At 42.7% G+C, this 19,533-nt stretch overlaps 1 protein-coding gene across 4 annotated transcripts in view; it reads left to right on the forward strand.

Moving 5' to 3' along the window:
* Positions 1-19,533, forward strand: part of pfkfb4a (6-phosphofructo-2-kinase/fructose-2,6-biphosphatase 4a) — a gene marked incomplete at its 5' end in the record, with an annotated part of 63,383 nt that overhangs the window by 21,605 nt on the left and 22,245 nt on the right. For all 4 annotated transcript variants that reach the window (XM_084173584.1, XM_084173583.1, XM_084173581.1 and 1 more), the window contains 2 exons: positions 7,332-7,388; positions 7,477-7,598. In XM_084173584.1, the coding sequence (XP_084029710.1) occupies positions 7,332-7,388; positions 7,477-7,598 (179 nt within the window). The remainder of the gene's footprint in view (positions 1-7,331; positions 7,389-7,476; positions 7,599-19,533) is intronic.

Consider the following 19,533-nt stretch of genomic DNA (forward strand, 5'->3'; position numbering starts at 1 on the left):
GCTTTTTTAAGTACCTCCATGGGGTAGGGTACCAACAGCTCCTTAAATTCTTTATAGAACTCTGGAGGGAAGCCATCCTCCCCAGGAGATTTATTAGAAGGTAAGGATTTAATGGCCTCCAATAATTCAGGGACTGGGAACTGTTCACTCAGGCGCTCTCTGTCTTCCTCTGACAGGCATGGGAGGTTGAGAGAGGAGAGAAAAGAGTCGATCTCTGATAGATCATTGCTTGATTGGGAAGTGTAGAGGTCCTCGTAATATTTCTTACAAGTATCATTAATTTCAGTATGGTCAAAAGATATCTCGTTAGTAAGAGTTTCTATAGCATTAATTGTCTTCTTACTTTCCACTGCTTTCAGTTGCCATGCCAATACTTTGTGTGCTTTCTCTCCAAGCTCATAGTAACGCTGTTTTGATTTAGGTGATGGCCCTCTCAGCTTGATACGTGTTCAGAGTATTATATTTCAGTTTTTTGTTTACCAAAAGCCTGTATAGGTCTTTAGTCTGGCCTCTTTGGTAGGTTTTCTCTAGCTCAGAGATTTCAGATTCAAGGACATTCAGTTTGGCACCGTGTTTTCTCTTCAATCCTTTAGTATAGGCAATGTCTGTCCCCTCAAATAGGCTTTCAATGCGTCCCAAAGAATGAAACTGGCAGGAGCGGAGGGTTTGTTTGTCAAAGTAAAAATATTGATCTGCTCTTTAATGAATGCACAAAATTCCGGTTGCTTCTAGAGTGTAGAATTTAGTCCCCAACTACAGTGAGGGGAAAAAAGTATTTGATCCCCTGCTGATTTTGTACGTTTGCCCACTGACAAAGAAATGATCAGTCTATAATTTTAATGGTAGGTTTATTTGAACAGTGAGAGACAGAATAACAACAAAAAAATCTAGAAAAACGCATGTCAAAAATGTTATAAATTGATTTGCATTTTAATGAGGGAAATAAGTATTTGACCCCTCTGCAGAACATGACTTAGTACTTGGTGGCAAAACCCTTGTTGGCAATCACAGAGGTCAGACGTTTCTTGTAGTTGGCCACCAGGTTTGCACACATCTCAGGAGGGATTTTGTCCCACTCCTCTTTGCAGATCTTCTCCAAGTCATTAAGGTTTCGAGGCTGACGTTTGGCAACTCGAACCTTCAGCTTCCTCCACAGATTTTCTATGGGATTAAGGTCTGGAGACTGGCTAGGCCACTCCAGGACCTTAATGTGCTTCTTCTTGAGCCACTCCTTTGTTTCCTTGGCCGTGTGTTTTGGGTCATTGTCATGCTGGAATACCCATCCACGACCCATTTTCAATGCCCTGGCTGAGGGAAGGAGGTTCTCACCCAAGATTTGACGGTACTTGGCCCCGTCCGTCGTCCCTTTGATGCGGTGAAGTTGTCCTGTCCCCTTAGCAGAAAAACACCCCCAAAGCATAATGTTTCCACCTCCATGTTTGACGGTGGGGATGGTGTTCTTGGGGTCATAGGCAGCATTCCTTCTCCTCCAAACACGGCGAGTTGAGTTGATGCCAAAGAGCTCCATTTTGGTCTCATCTGACCACAACACTTTCAACCAGTTCTCCTCTAAATCATTCAGATGTTCATTGGCAAACTTCAGACGGGCATGTACAGTGGGGAGAACAAGTATTTGATACACTGCCGATTTTGCAGGTTTTCCTACTTACAAAGCATGTAGAGGTCCATACAGACCTTCTCCAGATCCTTCAGGTTTTGGGGCTGTCGCTGGGCAATACAGACTTTCAGCTCCCTCCAAAGATTTTCTATTGGGTTCAGGTCTGGAGACTGGCTAGGCCACTCCAGGACCTTGAGATGCTTCTTACGGAGCCACTCCTTAGTTGCCCTGGCTGTGTGTTTCGGGTCATTGTCATGCTGGAAGACCCAGCCACGACCCATCTTCAATGCTCTTACTGAGGGAAGGAGGTTGTTGGCCAAGATCTCGCGATACATGGCCCCATCCATCTTCCCCTCAATACGGTGCAGTCGTCCTGTCCCCTTTGCAGAAAAGCATCCCCAAAGAATGATGTTTCCACCTCCATGCTTCACGGTTCGGATGGTGTTCTTGGGGTTGTACTCATCCTTCTTCTTCCTCCAAACACGGCGAGTGGAGTTTAGACCAAAAAGCTATATTTGTATCTCATCACACCACATGACCTTCTCCCATTCCTCCTCTGGATCATCCAGATGGTCATTGGCAAACTTCAGACGGGCCTGGACATGCGCTGGCTTGAGCAGGGGGACCTTGTGTGCGCTGCAGGATTTTAATCCATGACGGCGTAGTGTGTTACTAATGGTTTTCTTTGAGACTGTGGTCCCAGCTCTCTTCAGGTCATTGACCAGGTCCTGCCGTGTAGTTCTGGGCTGATCATGATCATTGATGCCCCACGAGGTGAGATCTTGCATGGAGCCCCAGACCGAGGGTGATTGACCGTCATCTTGAACTTCTTCCATTTTCTAATAATTGCGCCAACAGTTGTTGCCTTCTCACCAAGCTGCTTGCCTATTGTCCTGTAGCCCGTCCCAGCCGTGTGCAGGTCTACAATTTTATCCCTGATGTCCTTACACAGCTCTCTGGTCTTGGCCAATGTGGAGAGGTTGGAGTCTGTTTGATTGAGTGTGTGGACAGGTGTCTTTTATACAGGTAACAAGTTCAAACAGGTGCAGTTAATACAGGTAATGAGTGGAGAACAGGAGGGCTTCTTAAAGAAAAATTAACAGGTCTGTGAGAGCCGGAATTCTTACTGGTTGGTAGGTGATCAAATACTTATGTCATGCAATAAAATTCAAATTAATTACTTAAAAATCATACAATGTGATTTTCTGGATTTTATTTTTAGATTCCGTCTCTCACAGTTGAAGTGTACCTATGATAAAAATGACAGACCTCTACATGCTTTGTAAGTAGGAAAACCTGCAAAATCGGCAGTGTATCAAATACTTGTTCTCCCCACTGTATATGTGCTTTCTTGAGCAGGGGGACCTTGCGGGCGCTGCAGGATTTCAGTCCTTCACGGCGTAGTGTGTTACCAGTTGTTTTCTTGGTGACTATGGTCCCAGCTGCCTTGAGATCATTGACAAGATCCTCCCGTGTAGTTCTGGGCTGATTCCTCACCGTTCTCATGATCATTGCAACTCCACGAGGTGAGATCTTGCATGGAGCCCCAGGCCGAGGGAGATTGACAGTTCTTTTGTGTTTCTTCCATTTGCGAATAATCACACCAACTGTTGTCACCTTCTCACCAAGCTGCTTGGCGATGGTCTTGTAGCCCATTCCAGCCTTGTGTAGGTCTACAATCTTGTCCCTGACTCTTTGGTCTTGGCCATGGTGGAGAGTTTGAAATCTGATTGATTGATTGCTTCTGTGGACAGGTGTCTTTTATACAGGTAACAAGCTGAGATTAAGAGCACTCCCTTTAAGAGTGTGCTCCTAATCTCAGCTCGTTACCTGTATAAAAGACACCTGGGAGCCAGAAATCTTTCTGATTGAGAGGGGGTCAAATACTTATTTCGCTCATTAAAACGCAAATCAATTTATAACATTTTTGACATGTGTTTTTCTGGATTTTGTTGTTGTTATTCTGTCTCTCACTGTTCAAATAAACCTACCATTAAAATTATAGACTGATCATTTCTTTGTCAGTGGGCAAACGTACAAAATCAGCAGGGGATCAAATACTTTTTTCCCTCACTGTATATGCTCCGTTTACGTTGGTAGGAATGGAGATTGATAATACCAGAGGAGAATGGTCACTAAGCAATCTGGGGAGATAATCTGAGGTACGTCTTGCACAACACTTGCATTTGGTTGACACCGGATTGCCTGTAGCCGAAATACTGCTGTATCACTGAAGATGCGCCCTTCTTTGGCACCAAATCGGCGTTCTTGTTGGCATTGGCAGCACTTATGTTTCCGACACACACTCTCTCTTCACCAGCATGTAACTGCTCGCTCTAAGCGAATTGGCCAGCATGAGTATGCCATGCAGAGGGTGAGAGCCCGCTTGTGATTGGTCAGCATCCTCTGTGCATGTAGAGAGTGAATAAACAGAGTCTAGCGCAGGGGTGTCAAACTCATTTTAGCTCAGGGGCCACATGGAGGAAAATCTATTCCCAAGTGGGCCGGACCGGTAAAATCATGGTGTGTATATATAATTTAAAAACAACAACTTCAGATTGTTTTTTTTGTTTTAATACTATCAACATAAAACATAAAGCTGGAGCCTAAGGACAGTGTGTCCAAAATAGTACAAGCACAACATCACTATTAATCATAAAACACCTGAAGTTTATTTGAAAATTCTAAAGAAAAAGAACACACAAACACACAATGCCTCAGTGATTCACATAACTGTTTCACAGATCACAGAACTATATCAGGGTGTCATTTCTCAGGCAGAAATGTAGATACAAATAATGAAATCCTGTTCCCCAAACAAGTGCAAGAACCACAGAGTCAAGAATAGGTTAAATATACAAATAAAATAAAATCAATTAAAAACAATAGCACATCAACATAAAAACATATAAACATAAAGCTGGAGCCTGAGGACAGTGTGTCCAAAAGCACGACATCACTATTAATCATAAAACACCTCAAGTTATTTGAAATTCTGAAGACAAACAACACACAAACACACAATGCCTCAGTGATTCACAGAAGTATATCAGGGTGTCTCATGCAGCACTTTAAGTGGGGTTGCATAGTTTATTTGACTCCTGATACCTGGCATCTTTTAGCTTTCACCAGCGCATCAATATCAGGCGTCACATCCTGAGTGGCAGCCAACTTCAGGATGTGATTCAAGTGCTTGTGCGTGAGCCTTGAGCGCAGCTTTGTTTTATTTATGCTCATTACAGAGAACTTGCTCACAAAGATATGTGGTTCCAAACATGCACAACAGTTTTGCAGCGAGGGCTGTCAAGTTGGGGTAACCTGGCAAGAGATTCTGATAAAATGTGTCCAAGACAGCTGCGGCAAATTTGCCCTTCAAATCCGAGTCACACTGCAAGTCTATTATTTCAAGTTGGATGCTGACGGGCAGATCAGAGGGATTCACGGTGAATGGCGAACAAAAAACGTTGAAGTCTTTCTCCAGTTCACCAAAAATCTGAAAGCGTTGCTCAAACTCCCTTAACAGTCCCGTTATTTTATCTTTGAACCGCTTCATGTCTGCCACATGTTGGGTCGCGCACACATTTTTCAGACAGGGGAAGTGAGCTGCATCACCACCGGCGAGTTGCGTCTCCCACAATGACAGCTTCAACTTGAAAGAACGTATGCTGTCATAATACTGCGTGGCAACTTTGTTGCGCCCTTGCAGCTGTTTGTTCAAGTTATTCAGGTGCTCTGTAACATCCACCATAAATGCAAGGTCCTGCATCCATTCTGCGGAATTAAATTCTAACACTGGTTTGCCCTTTTCTTCCATGAACTGTTCAATTTCTTCTCGTAAATCAAAGAAACGCCTCAGCACAGCACCTCGGCTTAACCATCTTACCTCAGTGTGGTATGGCAGGCCATAGATGTGATCTTTCTCTCTGAGAAGGCTGTCAAACTGACGGTGATTCAGGCTTCTGGATCGGATGAAATTAACAGTTTGGATGACCACCTTCATGACGTTATCCATCTTTAATGACTTGCAACACAAAGCCTCCTGGTGCAAAATACAGTGAAAAGTCAAAAAATCACGTCCTCCATTTGCAGATTGCACTTTCTCTCTGAACTTTGTCGCAACGCCTGCTTTTTTCCCGATAATTGAGGGCGCACCATCTGTAGCCAGGCTGACAGCGCGGGACCAGTCCACTCCGACCCTGTCCAGCGCGCCGACGAGTGCAGTGAAAATATCAGCTGCTGTCGTTGTATCTGTCATCGGCACCAACTCCACGAACTCCTCGGTGACGGTCAATGTGTCATCAACTCCGCGGATGAAAATGGCCAGTTGTGCAACATCTGTAATGTCCGTGCTTTCATCAATTGCAACCGAAAACGCAATAAATGACTTTACTTTTTGCTTCAACTGGCTGTCCAAATCCACTGAAAGATCGGAAATCCTGTCTGCAACAGTGTTTCTTGTCAGGCTGATATTTACAAAAGCCTGGTGCTTTTCAGGGCACACAATCTCTGCTGCCTTCATCATGCATGTTTTTACAAATTCACCCTCACTAAATGGTTTTGAAGCCACTGCGATTTCATTAGCAATGAGGTAGCTAGCTTTCACTGCAGCGTCACTGATGTCTCGGCTGTGAGTAAACACAGACTGCTGTTTCTTCAGACCCACCAACAGTTCATTCACCTTCTCTCTTCTCTGCTGTCCTTGAAAGTTGTCATATTTGTCGGCATGAAGACTCACATAGTGGCGACGAAGGTTATATTCTTTCAGCACTGCAACATGCTGGTGAACACACCAAACATACAGCTTTCCCATTCAATTCCATGAATAAATAGAAGGATGACAATTTTTCTTGGAACACTCTGCACTCTGCGTCCACTTTTCTCTTTTTTGACAGAGACATATTGGGGCAATGAGGGTGCCAAAGCACATAATGTTAAAAGTAGAAGCCGTAATAAATATCGCGGGCAAAACAAAGTAGCTCATCCGGACTGGCTGCACTTGCTTGACCTATTTGCTCTGCCCCGGTATAAACAGTTTGCTTGCTTAACACAATTGCTATTGCGCCATCCAGTGGACACAATTGGAACAGCAGTTTATTTTATTGAAAAATTGCAGCTCATTTTTATACTTTACAAAATCATCTCGCGGGCCGGATTAAACCCGTTTGCGGGCCTGATCCGGCCCGCGGGCCGGACGTTTGACACCCCTGGTCTAGCGCATCTCATTGGAGATACCGTAGTGCAGTTTTTGTTCTATTAATGGAGTGTCAAAGAAAGGAGTAAATCGCAGCCTCTTGTCAATATCTCAATTTCGATCTGAATTCGATTTATCAGCCCTAGCTAGCGACAATATCTAGAAGCTGCTGTGTGGTGAATCGTAGATGGCTTATTTCAGCTAGTTGTATTTTGTTCTTGATACCATCTCTTGTTTTGACTCGTCACATCTGTGCTAACATGGCTAAGGTTAGCTAGCTAACCAACAACTGTAACAATGTATTTGAAAGGGAACAAGCGCTTATTGGGCAAATGTATGTTTTCAATAAACATTTGCAGATGAAATATAGCTTACATGTTGTGAATCCTTTGATTGTAAGCCAACCCTGTCTGTTTTTAGTCTTGTGGTTACACATACATTGGTTTTGTAACACCCCACCCATCTAAATGACTTGGATGTTTTGTCTATTCTGGGGGTTTACTGTCTTCCCTTTTCTCCTAGGTGTTCTTTGTAGAGTCTGTTTGTGAAGACCCTGAAGTCATTGCAGAGAACATTGTGGTGAGTGATCATCCACAGTTCCTGTCGCTAACTCTTTAGAGAGAGAGCCAATGAGTCTTAAATCTCCCCTGTCGCTTTCTCTGCTCAGCAAGTGAAGCTGGGCAGCCCTGACTACACCAACTGCAACACAGAAGAGGCTATGGAGGACTTCAAGAAGAGGATCGAGTGTTATGAGAACTCCTATGAGACCCTGGACGAAGTTCTGGACAGGTGAGCATCTTATCTCACTGAGGAACAAAGAGTTGTCTCCCCACTATTTGATTGAAGAGCGTTCTGTAGACCATGTTCTATTCAAAAGTGGTTGCTTTTACAGTTGTAACAAGAATTTCCAGGTGAACAAAAAGGAGAGTAGTCGTTGAGAAAGCCAATCAAAATCAATCTGGTTTATTACAATAATTCAGGGAGAACACCTCCAGAGCAGAAGCAAAGAAAATGTTTAACGGGCCTTCTCACCACCCCAAGAGGCTTGTAGGAAGTCACAACATCAGCTGCTACAGAATCACACAGTGTCACAGATACATTATCAGTGTGTCCTCGAATCCAGTCTGGCATCAAACTTTAACCATAACATTCAACACTGGCAGACATTTGATACTAGCAGTTAAACAGGTCAAAGGTAAGAACATCAGTACTTAGTTACAACAGATAATTATAGACTAACAAGTGACTACTTAATTAAATATGCTACTTAAACATACAGTGCATTTGGAAAGTATTCAGACCATTCCCTTTTTCCACATTTTATTACATTACAGCATAATTCTAAAATTGAATTATTTTCTTTAGTCATCAATCTACACACACTGCCCCATAATGAGAAAGCGAAAAATAGGTTTTTAGAAATGGTTTGTAAATATATTAATAGAAAAAACAGAGACCTTATTTACATAAGTATTCAGACCCTTTGCTATGAGACTTGAAATTGAACAAGGTCCATCCTGTTTCCATTGATCATCCTTGAGATGTTTCTACAACTTGATTGGAGTCCACCTGTGGTAAATTCAATTGATTGGACATGATTTGGAAAGGCACACACCTGTCTATATAAGGTCCCACAGTTGACAGTGCATGTCAGAGCAAAAACCAAGCCATGAGGTCGAAGGAATTATCCGTAGAGCTCCGAGACAGGATTGTGTCGAGACACAATCTGGGGAAGGGTACCAAAACATTTAGGCAGCATTGAAGGTTGTCAAGAACACAGTGGCCTCCATCATTCTTAAATGTAAGAAGTTTGGACCCACCAAGACTCTTCCTAGAGCTGGCTGCCCGGCCAAATTGAGCAATCGGGGGAGAAGGGCCTTGGTCAGGGAGGTGACCAAAAACCTGATGGTCGCGCTTACAGCGCTCTAGAGTTCCTCTGTGAAGATGGGAGAACCATCCAGAAAGACAACCATCTTTGCAGCACTCCACCAATCAGGCCTTTATGGTAGAATGGCCAGACGGAAGCCACTCCTCAGTAAAAGGCACATGACAGTCCGCTTGGACTCAGACCATAAGAAACAAGATGATCTGGTCTGATAAAACCAAGATTGAACTTTTTGGCCTGAATGCCAAGCGTCACGTCTGGAGGAAACCTGGCACCATCCCTACGGTGAAGCATGGTGGTGGCAGCATCATGCTGTGGGGATGTTTTTCAGTGGCAGGGACTGGGAGACTAGTCAGGATCGAGGGAAAGATGAACGGAGCAAAGTACAAAGAGATCCTTGATGAAAACCTGCTCCAGAGTGCTCAGGACCTCAGACTGGTGCGAAGGTTCAACCTTCCAAAAGGACAACGACCCTAAGCACACAGCCAAGACAACGCAGAAGTGGCTTCTGGACAAGGCTCTGAAAGTCCTTGAGTCAGCCAGAGCCCGGACTTGAACCCGATCGAACATCTCTGGAGAGACCTGAATATAGCTGTGCAGCAACACTCCCCATCCAACCTGACAGAGCTTGAGAGGCTCTGCAGAGAAGAATGGGATAAACTCCCCAAATACAGGTGTGCCAAGCTTGTAGCATCATACCCAATAAGACTTGTGGCTGTAATCGCTGCCAAAGGTGCTTAAACAAAGTACTGAGTAAAGGGTCTGAATACTTATGTAAATGTGATATTTCCATTTTTTCCTTTTTTATAAATTAGCAAACATTTCTACAAACCTTATTCTGCTTTGCCATTATGGGCTATTGTGTGTGTAGATTGATGAGGGGAAAAAAACAATTTATTCAATTTTAGAAGAAGGCTGTAACCTAACAAAATGTGGAAAAAGTCAAGGGGTCTGAATACTTTCCGAAGGCACTGTATATATAGATTGTGTGTAAATACAGTATATTAATAGAAAAGGTGTGTACAGCAGTAGTTACATAGGACTAGAATACAGTATATACAGTTGAAGTCAGAGGTTTACATACACCTTAGCCAAATACATTTAAACTCAGTTTTTCACAATTCCTGACATTTAATACTAGTAAAGATTCTCTGTCTTAGGTCAGTTAGGATCACCACTTTATTTTAAGAATGTGAAATGTCAGAATAATAGTAGAGAGAATGATTTATTTCAGCTTTTATTTATTTCATCACATTCCCAGTGGGTCAGAAGTTTACATACACTCAATTAGTATTTGGTAGCATTGCCTTTAAATTGCTTAACTTAGGTCAAACGTTTCGGGTAGCCTTCCACAAGCTTCCCACAATAAGTTGGTAGAATTTTGGCCCATTCCTCCTGACAAAGCTGGTGTAACTGAGTCAGGTTTGTAGGCTTTGCTCGCACACGCTTTTTCAGTTCTGTCCACAAACTTTCTATAGAATTGAGGACAGGGCTTTGTGATGGGCACTCCAATACCTTGACTGTTGTCCTTAAGCCATTTTGCTTTGGAAGTATGCTTGGGGTCATTGTCCATTTGGAAGACCCATTTGTGACCAAGTTTTAACTTCCTGACTGATGTCTTGAGATGTTGCTTCAATATATCCACATAATTTACCTTCCTCATGATGCCATCTATTTTGTGAAGTGCACCAGTCCCTCCTGCAGCAAAGCACCCCCACAGCATGATGCTGCCACCCCCATGCTTCACGGTTGGGATGGTGTTCTTCAGCTTGCAAGGTCCCCCTTTTTCCTCCAAACATAACGATGGTCATTATGGCCAAACGGTTCTATTTTTGTTTCATCAGACCAGAGGACATTTCTCCAAAAAGTATGATCTTTGACCCCATGTGCAGTTGCAAACCGTAGTCTGGCTTTTTTATGGCGGTTTTGGAGCAGTGGCTTCTTCCTTGCTGAGCGGCCTTTCAGGTTATGTCGATATAGGACTCGTTTTACTGTGGATATAGATACCTTTGTACCTGTTTCCTCCAGCGTCTTCACAAGGTCCTTTGCTGCTGTTCTGGGATTTATTTGCACCAAAGTACGTTCATCTCTAGGAGACAGAACACGTCTCCTTCCTGAGCGGTATGACGGCTGCGTGGTCCCATGGTGTTTATACTTGCGTACTATTGTTTGTACAGATGAACGTGGTACTTTCAGGCATTTGGAAATTGCTCCCAAGGATGAACCAGACTTGTGGGGGTCTACCATTTTTTTTCTGAGGTCTTGGCTGATTATTATTTTTTTTCCCATGATGTCAAGCAAAGAGGCACTGAGTTTGAAGGTAGGCCTTGACATACATCCACAGGTACACCTCCAATTGACTCAAATTATGTCAATTAGCCTATCAGAAGCTTCTAAAGCCATGACATTTTCCAAGCTGTTTAAAAGCACAGTCAACTTAGTGTATGTAAACTTCTGACCCACTGGAATTGTGATACAGTGAATTATAAGTGAAATAATCTGTCTGTAAACAATTGTTGGAAAAATTACTTTTGTCATGCACAAAGTAGATGCCCTAACTGATTTGCCAAAACTATAGTTTGTTAACAAGAAATTTGTGGAGTGGTTGAAAAACAAGTTTTAATGACTCCAACCTAAGTGTATGTAAACTTCTGACTTCAACTGTATATGTAAAGTGGGTGTGGGGATCCCAGTAGCACCACCACTGAGTAGGGATGTGTTTGTGGCTAGTGGATTAACCTTTAAAGGTGACGGTGCTTTGAGAAGGATGTAAGCGCAATGCCATAGGTCCAGTACAAAAGAGGTGGTCGATTTAAGAACAAAAAGGGTTACTAAAATAATAACAAATGTAACATTAAGGATCCCGGGATATGAGAATGACAAAAGAAAGCGTAATTAATTAGAACAAAGAAAGAATAAACGTATACAAAGTCTCCACAGCCTCAGTACAAGCCGTTAACCAACCAACCATCTGAGCTCAAATGCCCAGCTGAAACGTCCATGGAGCCCTACCCAGCTTGGACTGAACCATTACTGCAGTTAAGTTGAGTCTAGGCTAAACAATTGGACGTTCAGATAAATGCTTTCAAACATGATCACAATAGGTTTCTAACATTAGTTTTACACAACATCAATGTCATAATAGTGCTCAATACATGAGTCATTATTTATACTGCAGTTACGTTATATTCAATAGATACGGCAAGCATTCCCTTTAAACTTGGTGAATGCACTGTAGGGCTTCAGTCTAAGGTGCAGGGTAGAGTACCGGCTGGTAGCTGGCTAGAACAATGACTAAGGTTCAGGGCAGGGTACTGTGCGGTACTGGTGACTGTTTAACAGTGATGGCCTGGAGATGGAAGCTGTTTCTCAGTCTCTGTCCCAGCTTTGATGCACCTGTACTGTCTCTGCCTTCTAGATGGTAGCGGGATGAACAGGCCGTGGCTTGGGTGGCTGAGGTCCTTGATCTTCTTGGCCTTCCTGTGACACTGTGTGCTGTAGATGTTCTGGAGGGCAGGCAGTGTGATCCCAGTGATGCGTTGCGCTGACCGCACCACCCTCTGGAGAGCCCTGCGGTTGCTGACGGTGCAATTGTGAAGGGACTATTTCAGGTTGTCAGTGATGTGCACGCCGAGGAACTTCAAGATTTTGACCCTCTCCACTGCGGCCTTGTGGATGGGGGTGTGCTCTCTTTGCTGTCTCCTGTAGGCCACGATCAGCTCCTTCGTTTTGTTGACATTGAGGAAGAGGTTATTTTCCTGGCACCACTCCGACATGGCTCTCAGCTCCTCCCTGTATGCTTTCTCATCGTTGTTGGTAATCAGGCCTACCACTGTTGTGTTGTCAGCAAACTTGATGATTGAGTTGGAGACGTGCGTAGCCACGCAATCATGGGTGAACATGGAGTACAGGAGGGGGCTGAGCACACACTGTGGGGCCCCTGTGTTGAGGATAAGCGTGGCGCAAGTATTTGGTATTTTATTAGGATCCCCATGAGCTGTTGCAAAAGCAGCAGCTACTCTTCCTGGGATCCACACAAAACAGGAAACATGACATAGACAAGTACAGAACTACATACATTTTTTTTCAAGGCACACGTAGCCTACATATCAATACATAGACACAAATGATCTATGTCAAATAGGGGAGAGGCGTTGTGCTGCGAGGTGTTGCTTTATCTGTTTTTTGAAACCAGGTTTGCTGTTTATTTGAGCAATATGAGATGGAACGGAGTTCCATGCAATAATGTGCGCTATATAATACTGTACGCTTTCTTGAATTTGTTCTGGATTTGGGGACTATGAAAAGACCCCTGGTGGCATGTCTGGTGGCGTAAGTGTGTGTCAGAGCTGTGTGTAAGTTGACTATGCAAACAATTTGGGATTTCCAACACATTCATGTTTCTTATAAAAATAAGTGATGCAGTCAGTCTCTCCTCAACTCTTAGCCAAGAGAGTCTGGCATGCATAGTATTTATATCAGCCCTCTTATTACAATGAAGAGTAAGATGGGCCAGCTGCAGCTTAACTAGGTATTTCCTTGCAGCAGTGGATCACAAGACTGGACTATAATCAAAATTAGACAAAACTAGAGCCTGCAGAACTTGCTTTTTGGAGTGTGGTGTCAAAAAAGCAGAGCATCACACAGACCTCTCCCCATCTTTACAACCATTGAATCTATGTTTTGACCATGACAGTTTACAATCTAATGTAATGCCAAGTAATTTAGTCTCCAACTAGTTCAATAGCCACACCATTTATTACTAGATTCAGCTGAGGACTAGAACTTAGGGAATGATTTGTACCAAATACAATGCTCTTAGTTTTAGAGATGTTCAGGACCAGTTTTTACTGGCCACCCATTCCAAAACCGACTGCAACTCTTTCTTAAGGGTTTCAGTGACCTCATTAGCTGTGGTTGCTGATGCGTATATGGTTGAATCATCAGCATACATGGACACACATGCTTTGTTTTAATGCCAGTGGCAGGTCATTGGTAAAAATAGAAAATAGTAGAGGGCCTAGAGAGCTGCCCTGCGGTACACCACGCTTCACATGTTAGAATCCAGGATATTGCAGAGGTTGAAAAACCATAACACATACGTTTTTTCAACAACAGGTTATGGTTAATAATATCAAAGGCTGCACTGACATCTAACAGTACAGCTCCCACAATCTTCTTCTTATCAATTTCTTTCAACCAATCATCAGTAATTTGTGTCAGTGCAGTACATGTTGAGTGCCCTTCTCTATAAGCATGCTGAAAGTCTGTTGTTAATTTGTTTACAGAGAAATAGCATTGTATTTGGTCAAACACCATTTTTTCCAACAGTTTGCTGAGAGCTGGCAGCAAGTTTATAGGTCTGCTGTTAGAAACAATAAAGGCCGCTTTACCACTCTTGGGTAGCGGAATTACTTTGGCTTCCCTCCAGGCCTGAGGACAAAGACTTTCCTCTAGGCTCAGATTTAATGATATGACAGATAGGAGTGGCTATAGAGTCAGCTACCATCCTCAGTAGCTTTCCATCTAAGTTGTCAATGCAAGGAGGATTGTCATTTATTGATCGATAACAAAAACAAATCCACCTCTCCCACACGAACTTTACAAAATTCAAACTTGCAATGCTTTTCTTTCATTATTAGTTTTTTTATGCATGAATACGATGGCTCACTGTTTGTTGGCATTTCCTGCCTAAGTTTGCCCACTTTGCCAATGAAGTAATCATTAAAATAATTGGCAACATCAAATGGTTTTGTGATGAATAAGACATCTGATTCGATGAAAGATGGAGTTGAATTTGTCTTTCTGCACATAATTTCTTTTAAAGTACTCAAGTTTTTTCCCATCATTCTTTGTCATTGATCTTGGCTTCATAATACAGTTTCTCTTCTTTTTGTTAAGTTTAGTCACATAATTTCTCAATTTGCAGTAAGTCAGCCAGTCAGATGTGCAGCAAGACGTATTACATTTACATTTTACATTTACGTATTACATTACATTTTAGCCAGAGCGACTTACAGGAGCAATTAGGGTTAAGTGCCTTGCTCAAGGGCACATCAACAGATTTTTCACCTAGTCGGCTCGGGGATTAGAACCAGCGACCTTCTGGCACAACGCTCTTAACCACTAAGCTACCTGCCACTCCTTTTACCCCATCTCTTTCAACCATACAGTTTTTCAATTCCTCATCAATCCATGGAGCCTTAACAGTTCTAACAGTCAGTTTCTTAACAGGTGCATGTTTATCAATAATTGGAAGAAGCAATTTCATAAATTCAATAAGTGCAGCGTCTAAATGCTCCTTATTAATCACATCAGACCAACAAATATTTGTAACATCATCCACATAAGAGTCAGAGCAAAATCTTTTGTATGATTTCTTATACACAATTTTAGGCCCAGCTATTGGAACTTTGCCTTTCCTGGATATATCAACTATATTGTGAACACTGCATCCAATGGGTACGGATACAGCTTTAGAACAAAGTTCTACAGTATAAGTAAAAATATGATCTTATTCCTGTAGTGTTTGTAAACTCCCTGGTAGGTTGATTAATAACCTGAACCAGATTACAGGCACTGGTAACGCTAAGAAGCTTCCTCTTGAGCGGACAGCTTGATGAAAACCAGTCAATATTCAGGTCTCCAGGAAAGTAGACCTCTCTGTATACATCACATACACTATCAAGTCAAGCATTGCACACACATTATTTAGATACTGACTGTTCGCACTTGGTGGCCAATAGCAACACCCCAAAAGAAAAGGCTTTAGATGTGCCAAGTGAACCTGCAACCACAACATTTCAATAACACTTGACATAAGATCTTCTCTAAGCATTACAGGGATATGGCTCTGAATATATATATATATATATATATATATATATATATATATATATATATATATATATATATATATATATATATATATATATATATATACACACACACAGTGGGGAGAACAAGTATTTGATACACTGCCAATTTTGCAGGTTTTCCTACTTACAAAGCATGTAGAGGTCTGTCATTTTTATCATAGGTACACTTCAACTGTGAGAGACGGAATCTAAAACAAAAATCCAGCTAATCACATTGTATGATTTTTAAGTAATTAATTTGCATTTTATTGCATGACATAAGTATTTGATCACCTACCAACCAGTAAGAATACTGGCTCTCACAGACCTGTTAGTTTTTCTTTAAGAAGCCCTCCTGTTCTCCACTCATTACCTATATTAACTGCACCTGTTTGAACTCGTTACCTGTATAAAAGACACCTGTCCACACATTCAATCAAACAGACTCCAACCTCTCCACAATGGCCAAGACCAGAGAGCTGTGTAAGGACATCAGGGATAAAATTGTAGACCTGCACAAGGCTGGGATGGGCTACAGGACAATAGGCAAGCAGCTTGGTGAGAAGGCAACAACTGTTGGCGCAATTATTAGAAAATGGAAGAAGTTCAAGATGACGGTCAATCACCCTCGGTCTGGGGCTCCATGCAAGATCTCACCTCGTGGGGCATCAATGATCATGAGGAAGGTGAGGGATCAGCCCAGAACTACACGGCAGGACCTGGTTAATGACCTGAAAAGAGCTGGGACCACAGTCTCAAAGAAAACCATTAGTAACACACTACGCCGTCATGGATTAAAATCCTGCAGCGCACGCAATGTCCCCCTGCTCAAGCCAGCGCATGTCCAGGCCCGTCTGAAGTTTGCCTTTTTGGTCTAAACTCCACTCACCGTGTTTGGAGGAAGAAGAAGGATGAGTACAACCCCAAAAACACCATCCCAACCGTGAAGCATGGAGGTGGAAACATCATTCTTTGGGGATGCTTTTCTGCAAAGGGGACAGGACGACTGCACCGTATTGAGGGGAGGATGGATGGGGCCATGTATCGCGAGATCTTGGCCAACAACCTCCTTCCCTCAGTAAGAGCATTGAAGATGGGTCGTGGCTGGGTCTTCCAGCATGACAACGACCCGAAACACACAGCCAGGGCAACTAAGGAGTGGCTCCGTAAGAAGCATCTCAAGGTCCTGGAGTGGCCTAGCCAGTCTCCAGACCTGAACCCAATAGAAAATATTTGGAGGGAGCTGAAAGTCCGTATTGCCCAGCGACAGCCCCGAAACCTGAAGGTTCTGGAGAAGGTCTGTATGGAGGAGTGGGCCAAAATCCCTGCTGCAGTGTGTGCAAACCTGGTCAAGACCTACAGGAGACGTATGATCTCTGTAATTGCAAACAAAGGTTTCTGTACCAAATATTAAGTTCTGCTTTTCTGATGTATCAAATACTTATGTCATGCAATAAAATGCTAATTAATTACTTAAAAATCATACAATGTGATTTTCTGGATTTTTGTTTTAGATTCCGTCACTCACAGTTGAAGTGTACCTATGATAAAAATTACAGACTTCTACATGCTTTGTAAGTAGGAAAACCTGCAAAATCGGCAGTGTATCAAATACTTGTTCTCCCCACTGTGTATATATACAGTGAGCTCCATAATTCACTGGACAGTGACCATTCTTTTGTTATTTTGGTTCTGTACTCTAGCACTTTGAGTTTGAAAGGATACAATGACAATGAGGGTGAAGTGCAGACTGTCAGCTTTAATTTGAGGGTATTTTCATACATATCGGATGAACCGTTTACGAATTATAGAAGCTTTTGTACATGGTCCCCCCCATTTTCGGGCATCAAAAATCATTGGACAGTTTAACATAATGTAGAATAAAGTAATCATTGTTAATATTTGGTCGCATATCCTTTGCATGCAATGACTGCTTGAAGTCTGCGATGCATCGCCATCACCAGACGCTGGGTATCTTCCCTGGTGATGCTCTGCCAGGCCTGTACTGCAGCCATCTTCAGTTCCTGCTTGTTTCGGGGACTTATTGCCTTAAGTCTCCTCTTCAGCATGTAAAATGCATGTTCAATTGGATTCAGATCTGGTGATTGACTCGGCCAGTCAAGGTTTTTCCACTTTTTGGCCATCAAAAACCCCTTTGTTGCTCTAGCAGTATGTTTAGGGTCATTGTCTTGTTGCGTGATTAAGTGCCGTCCAATGAGTTTGGAGGCATTTGGTTTTATCTGAGCAGATAAAATATTTCTGTAGACTTCAGAATTCATTGTTCTACTTCTGTCTGCAGTCACATCATCGATGAAGACAAGTGAGCCTGTTCCACTGGCAGCCATACAGGCCCAAGCCATAACACCCCCTCCACCATGTTTCATGGATGAGGTGGTATGCTTTGGATCATGGGCATTTCTTTTTTTCTCCACACTTTTGTCTTTCCATCACTCTGGTACATGTTAATCTTTGTCTCATCTGTCCACAATATTTTTTTCCAGAACTCTTGGGGTTCTTTTAGGTGCTTTTTAGCAAACTGTAATCTTGCCTTTCTGTTCTTCAGGCTTATCAGTGGTTTGCATCTTGTAGTGTACCCTCTGTAGTCCTGCTGGTGTAGTCTTCTGCGTATGGTAGACTTTGACACATCTACACCTGCATCCAGGAGAGTGTTTTTGATCTGTTGGGCTGTTATCAGGGGTTTTTTCTTCACCATAGAGAGTATTCTCCGGTCATCCACCACAGTGGTCTTCCTCTGTCTACCGGGTCTTTTGACATAATTGAGTTCACCGGTTGTTTTTTTCTTGTTAATGATGAACAAAACTGTTGACTTGGGCATGGCCAGGGTTTTTGCAATGTTCCTGAATGATTGATTTTCATTTCTGAGCCTTATGACGGCCAACTTCATTTGCATCGACACTGCTGTCTTCCTCATGTTGTCACACCCCAATAACAACCTCCAAAGGCAATAGCAACGTCTAGAATCATTACTATTCATCAACAGCTCTCCTGCATTCACTAACGACACAAATGAATACACCTGCCTAACGACACACATCTGTGAAGCCAATTTAACAAATACTTGTAGTACCTTAAAATGGGGGGACCATGTACAAAAGGTGCTGTCATTTCTAAACGGTTCATCCGATATGTATGAAAATACCCTCAAATTAAAGCTGACAGTCTGCACTTCACGCTCATTGTCATTGTATCCTTTCAAACTCAAAGTGCTAGAGTACAGAACCAAAATAACAAAACAATGGTCACTGTCCAATGAATTATGGAGCTCACTGTATATAGCAACACCTCCCCATAAGCATTTCTGTCTCTTCTAAAAATGTTATATCCTTGTATTGCTACTGCTGTATCATCAAATGAATTATCTAGGTGAGTCTCAGAAATGGCTAATATATGAATGTTATTGATTTCATGAACCTTATTTCTAAGGCTACATTAATATGGGCTATTTTCAGCGCTTTCGTGGGTAGCTTAACAGAGATGGACATAATACTGAAAAGAGCGAACAAAGAGAGAAAAATATACATTCAGCAGTCCATTAATCAATTGGTGTGTGTGTGCTGTGGGGATGAAGCTACGAACCCATAGGCTTGGCTCTCATCCCTTCGAGGCTTCTGGGAGGGAGGGTGGACAATGAGCCTATCATAGCGGATGTAAGCAATGTCCCCACGCGCTCTGGCAGCTTTCATGTCTGTGATAAGTTCTTTCCTCTTCTGGCGCACAGCTTCAGGATAGTCCTCGTTGAGGAAGATATACGTTCCTCTCAAGTTCTTGGCTCTTTCCAGAACAGCTACCTTGTCCTTGAACCTCAGGAACTTGACCACTATCGGGCCTGTCACCTGGGCCGGTTGTGGGTTTTCCAGTCCTGTGAGCACGCTCCACCTCAATCTTCCTGTGGTCTATCTTCAATTTCTCAGAAATCATTTCCCTCACTTTGTCCTCCGTCCAGGTGTTGTTGCCTACCTTC

This window comes from Coregonus lavaretus (assembly GCF_964263955.1).
Source record: "Coregonus lavaretus genome assembly, chromosome: 12".
Taxonomy (NCBI): domain Eukaryota; kingdom Metazoa; phylum Chordata; class Actinopteri; order Salmoniformes; family Salmonidae; genus Coregonus; species Coregonus lavaretus.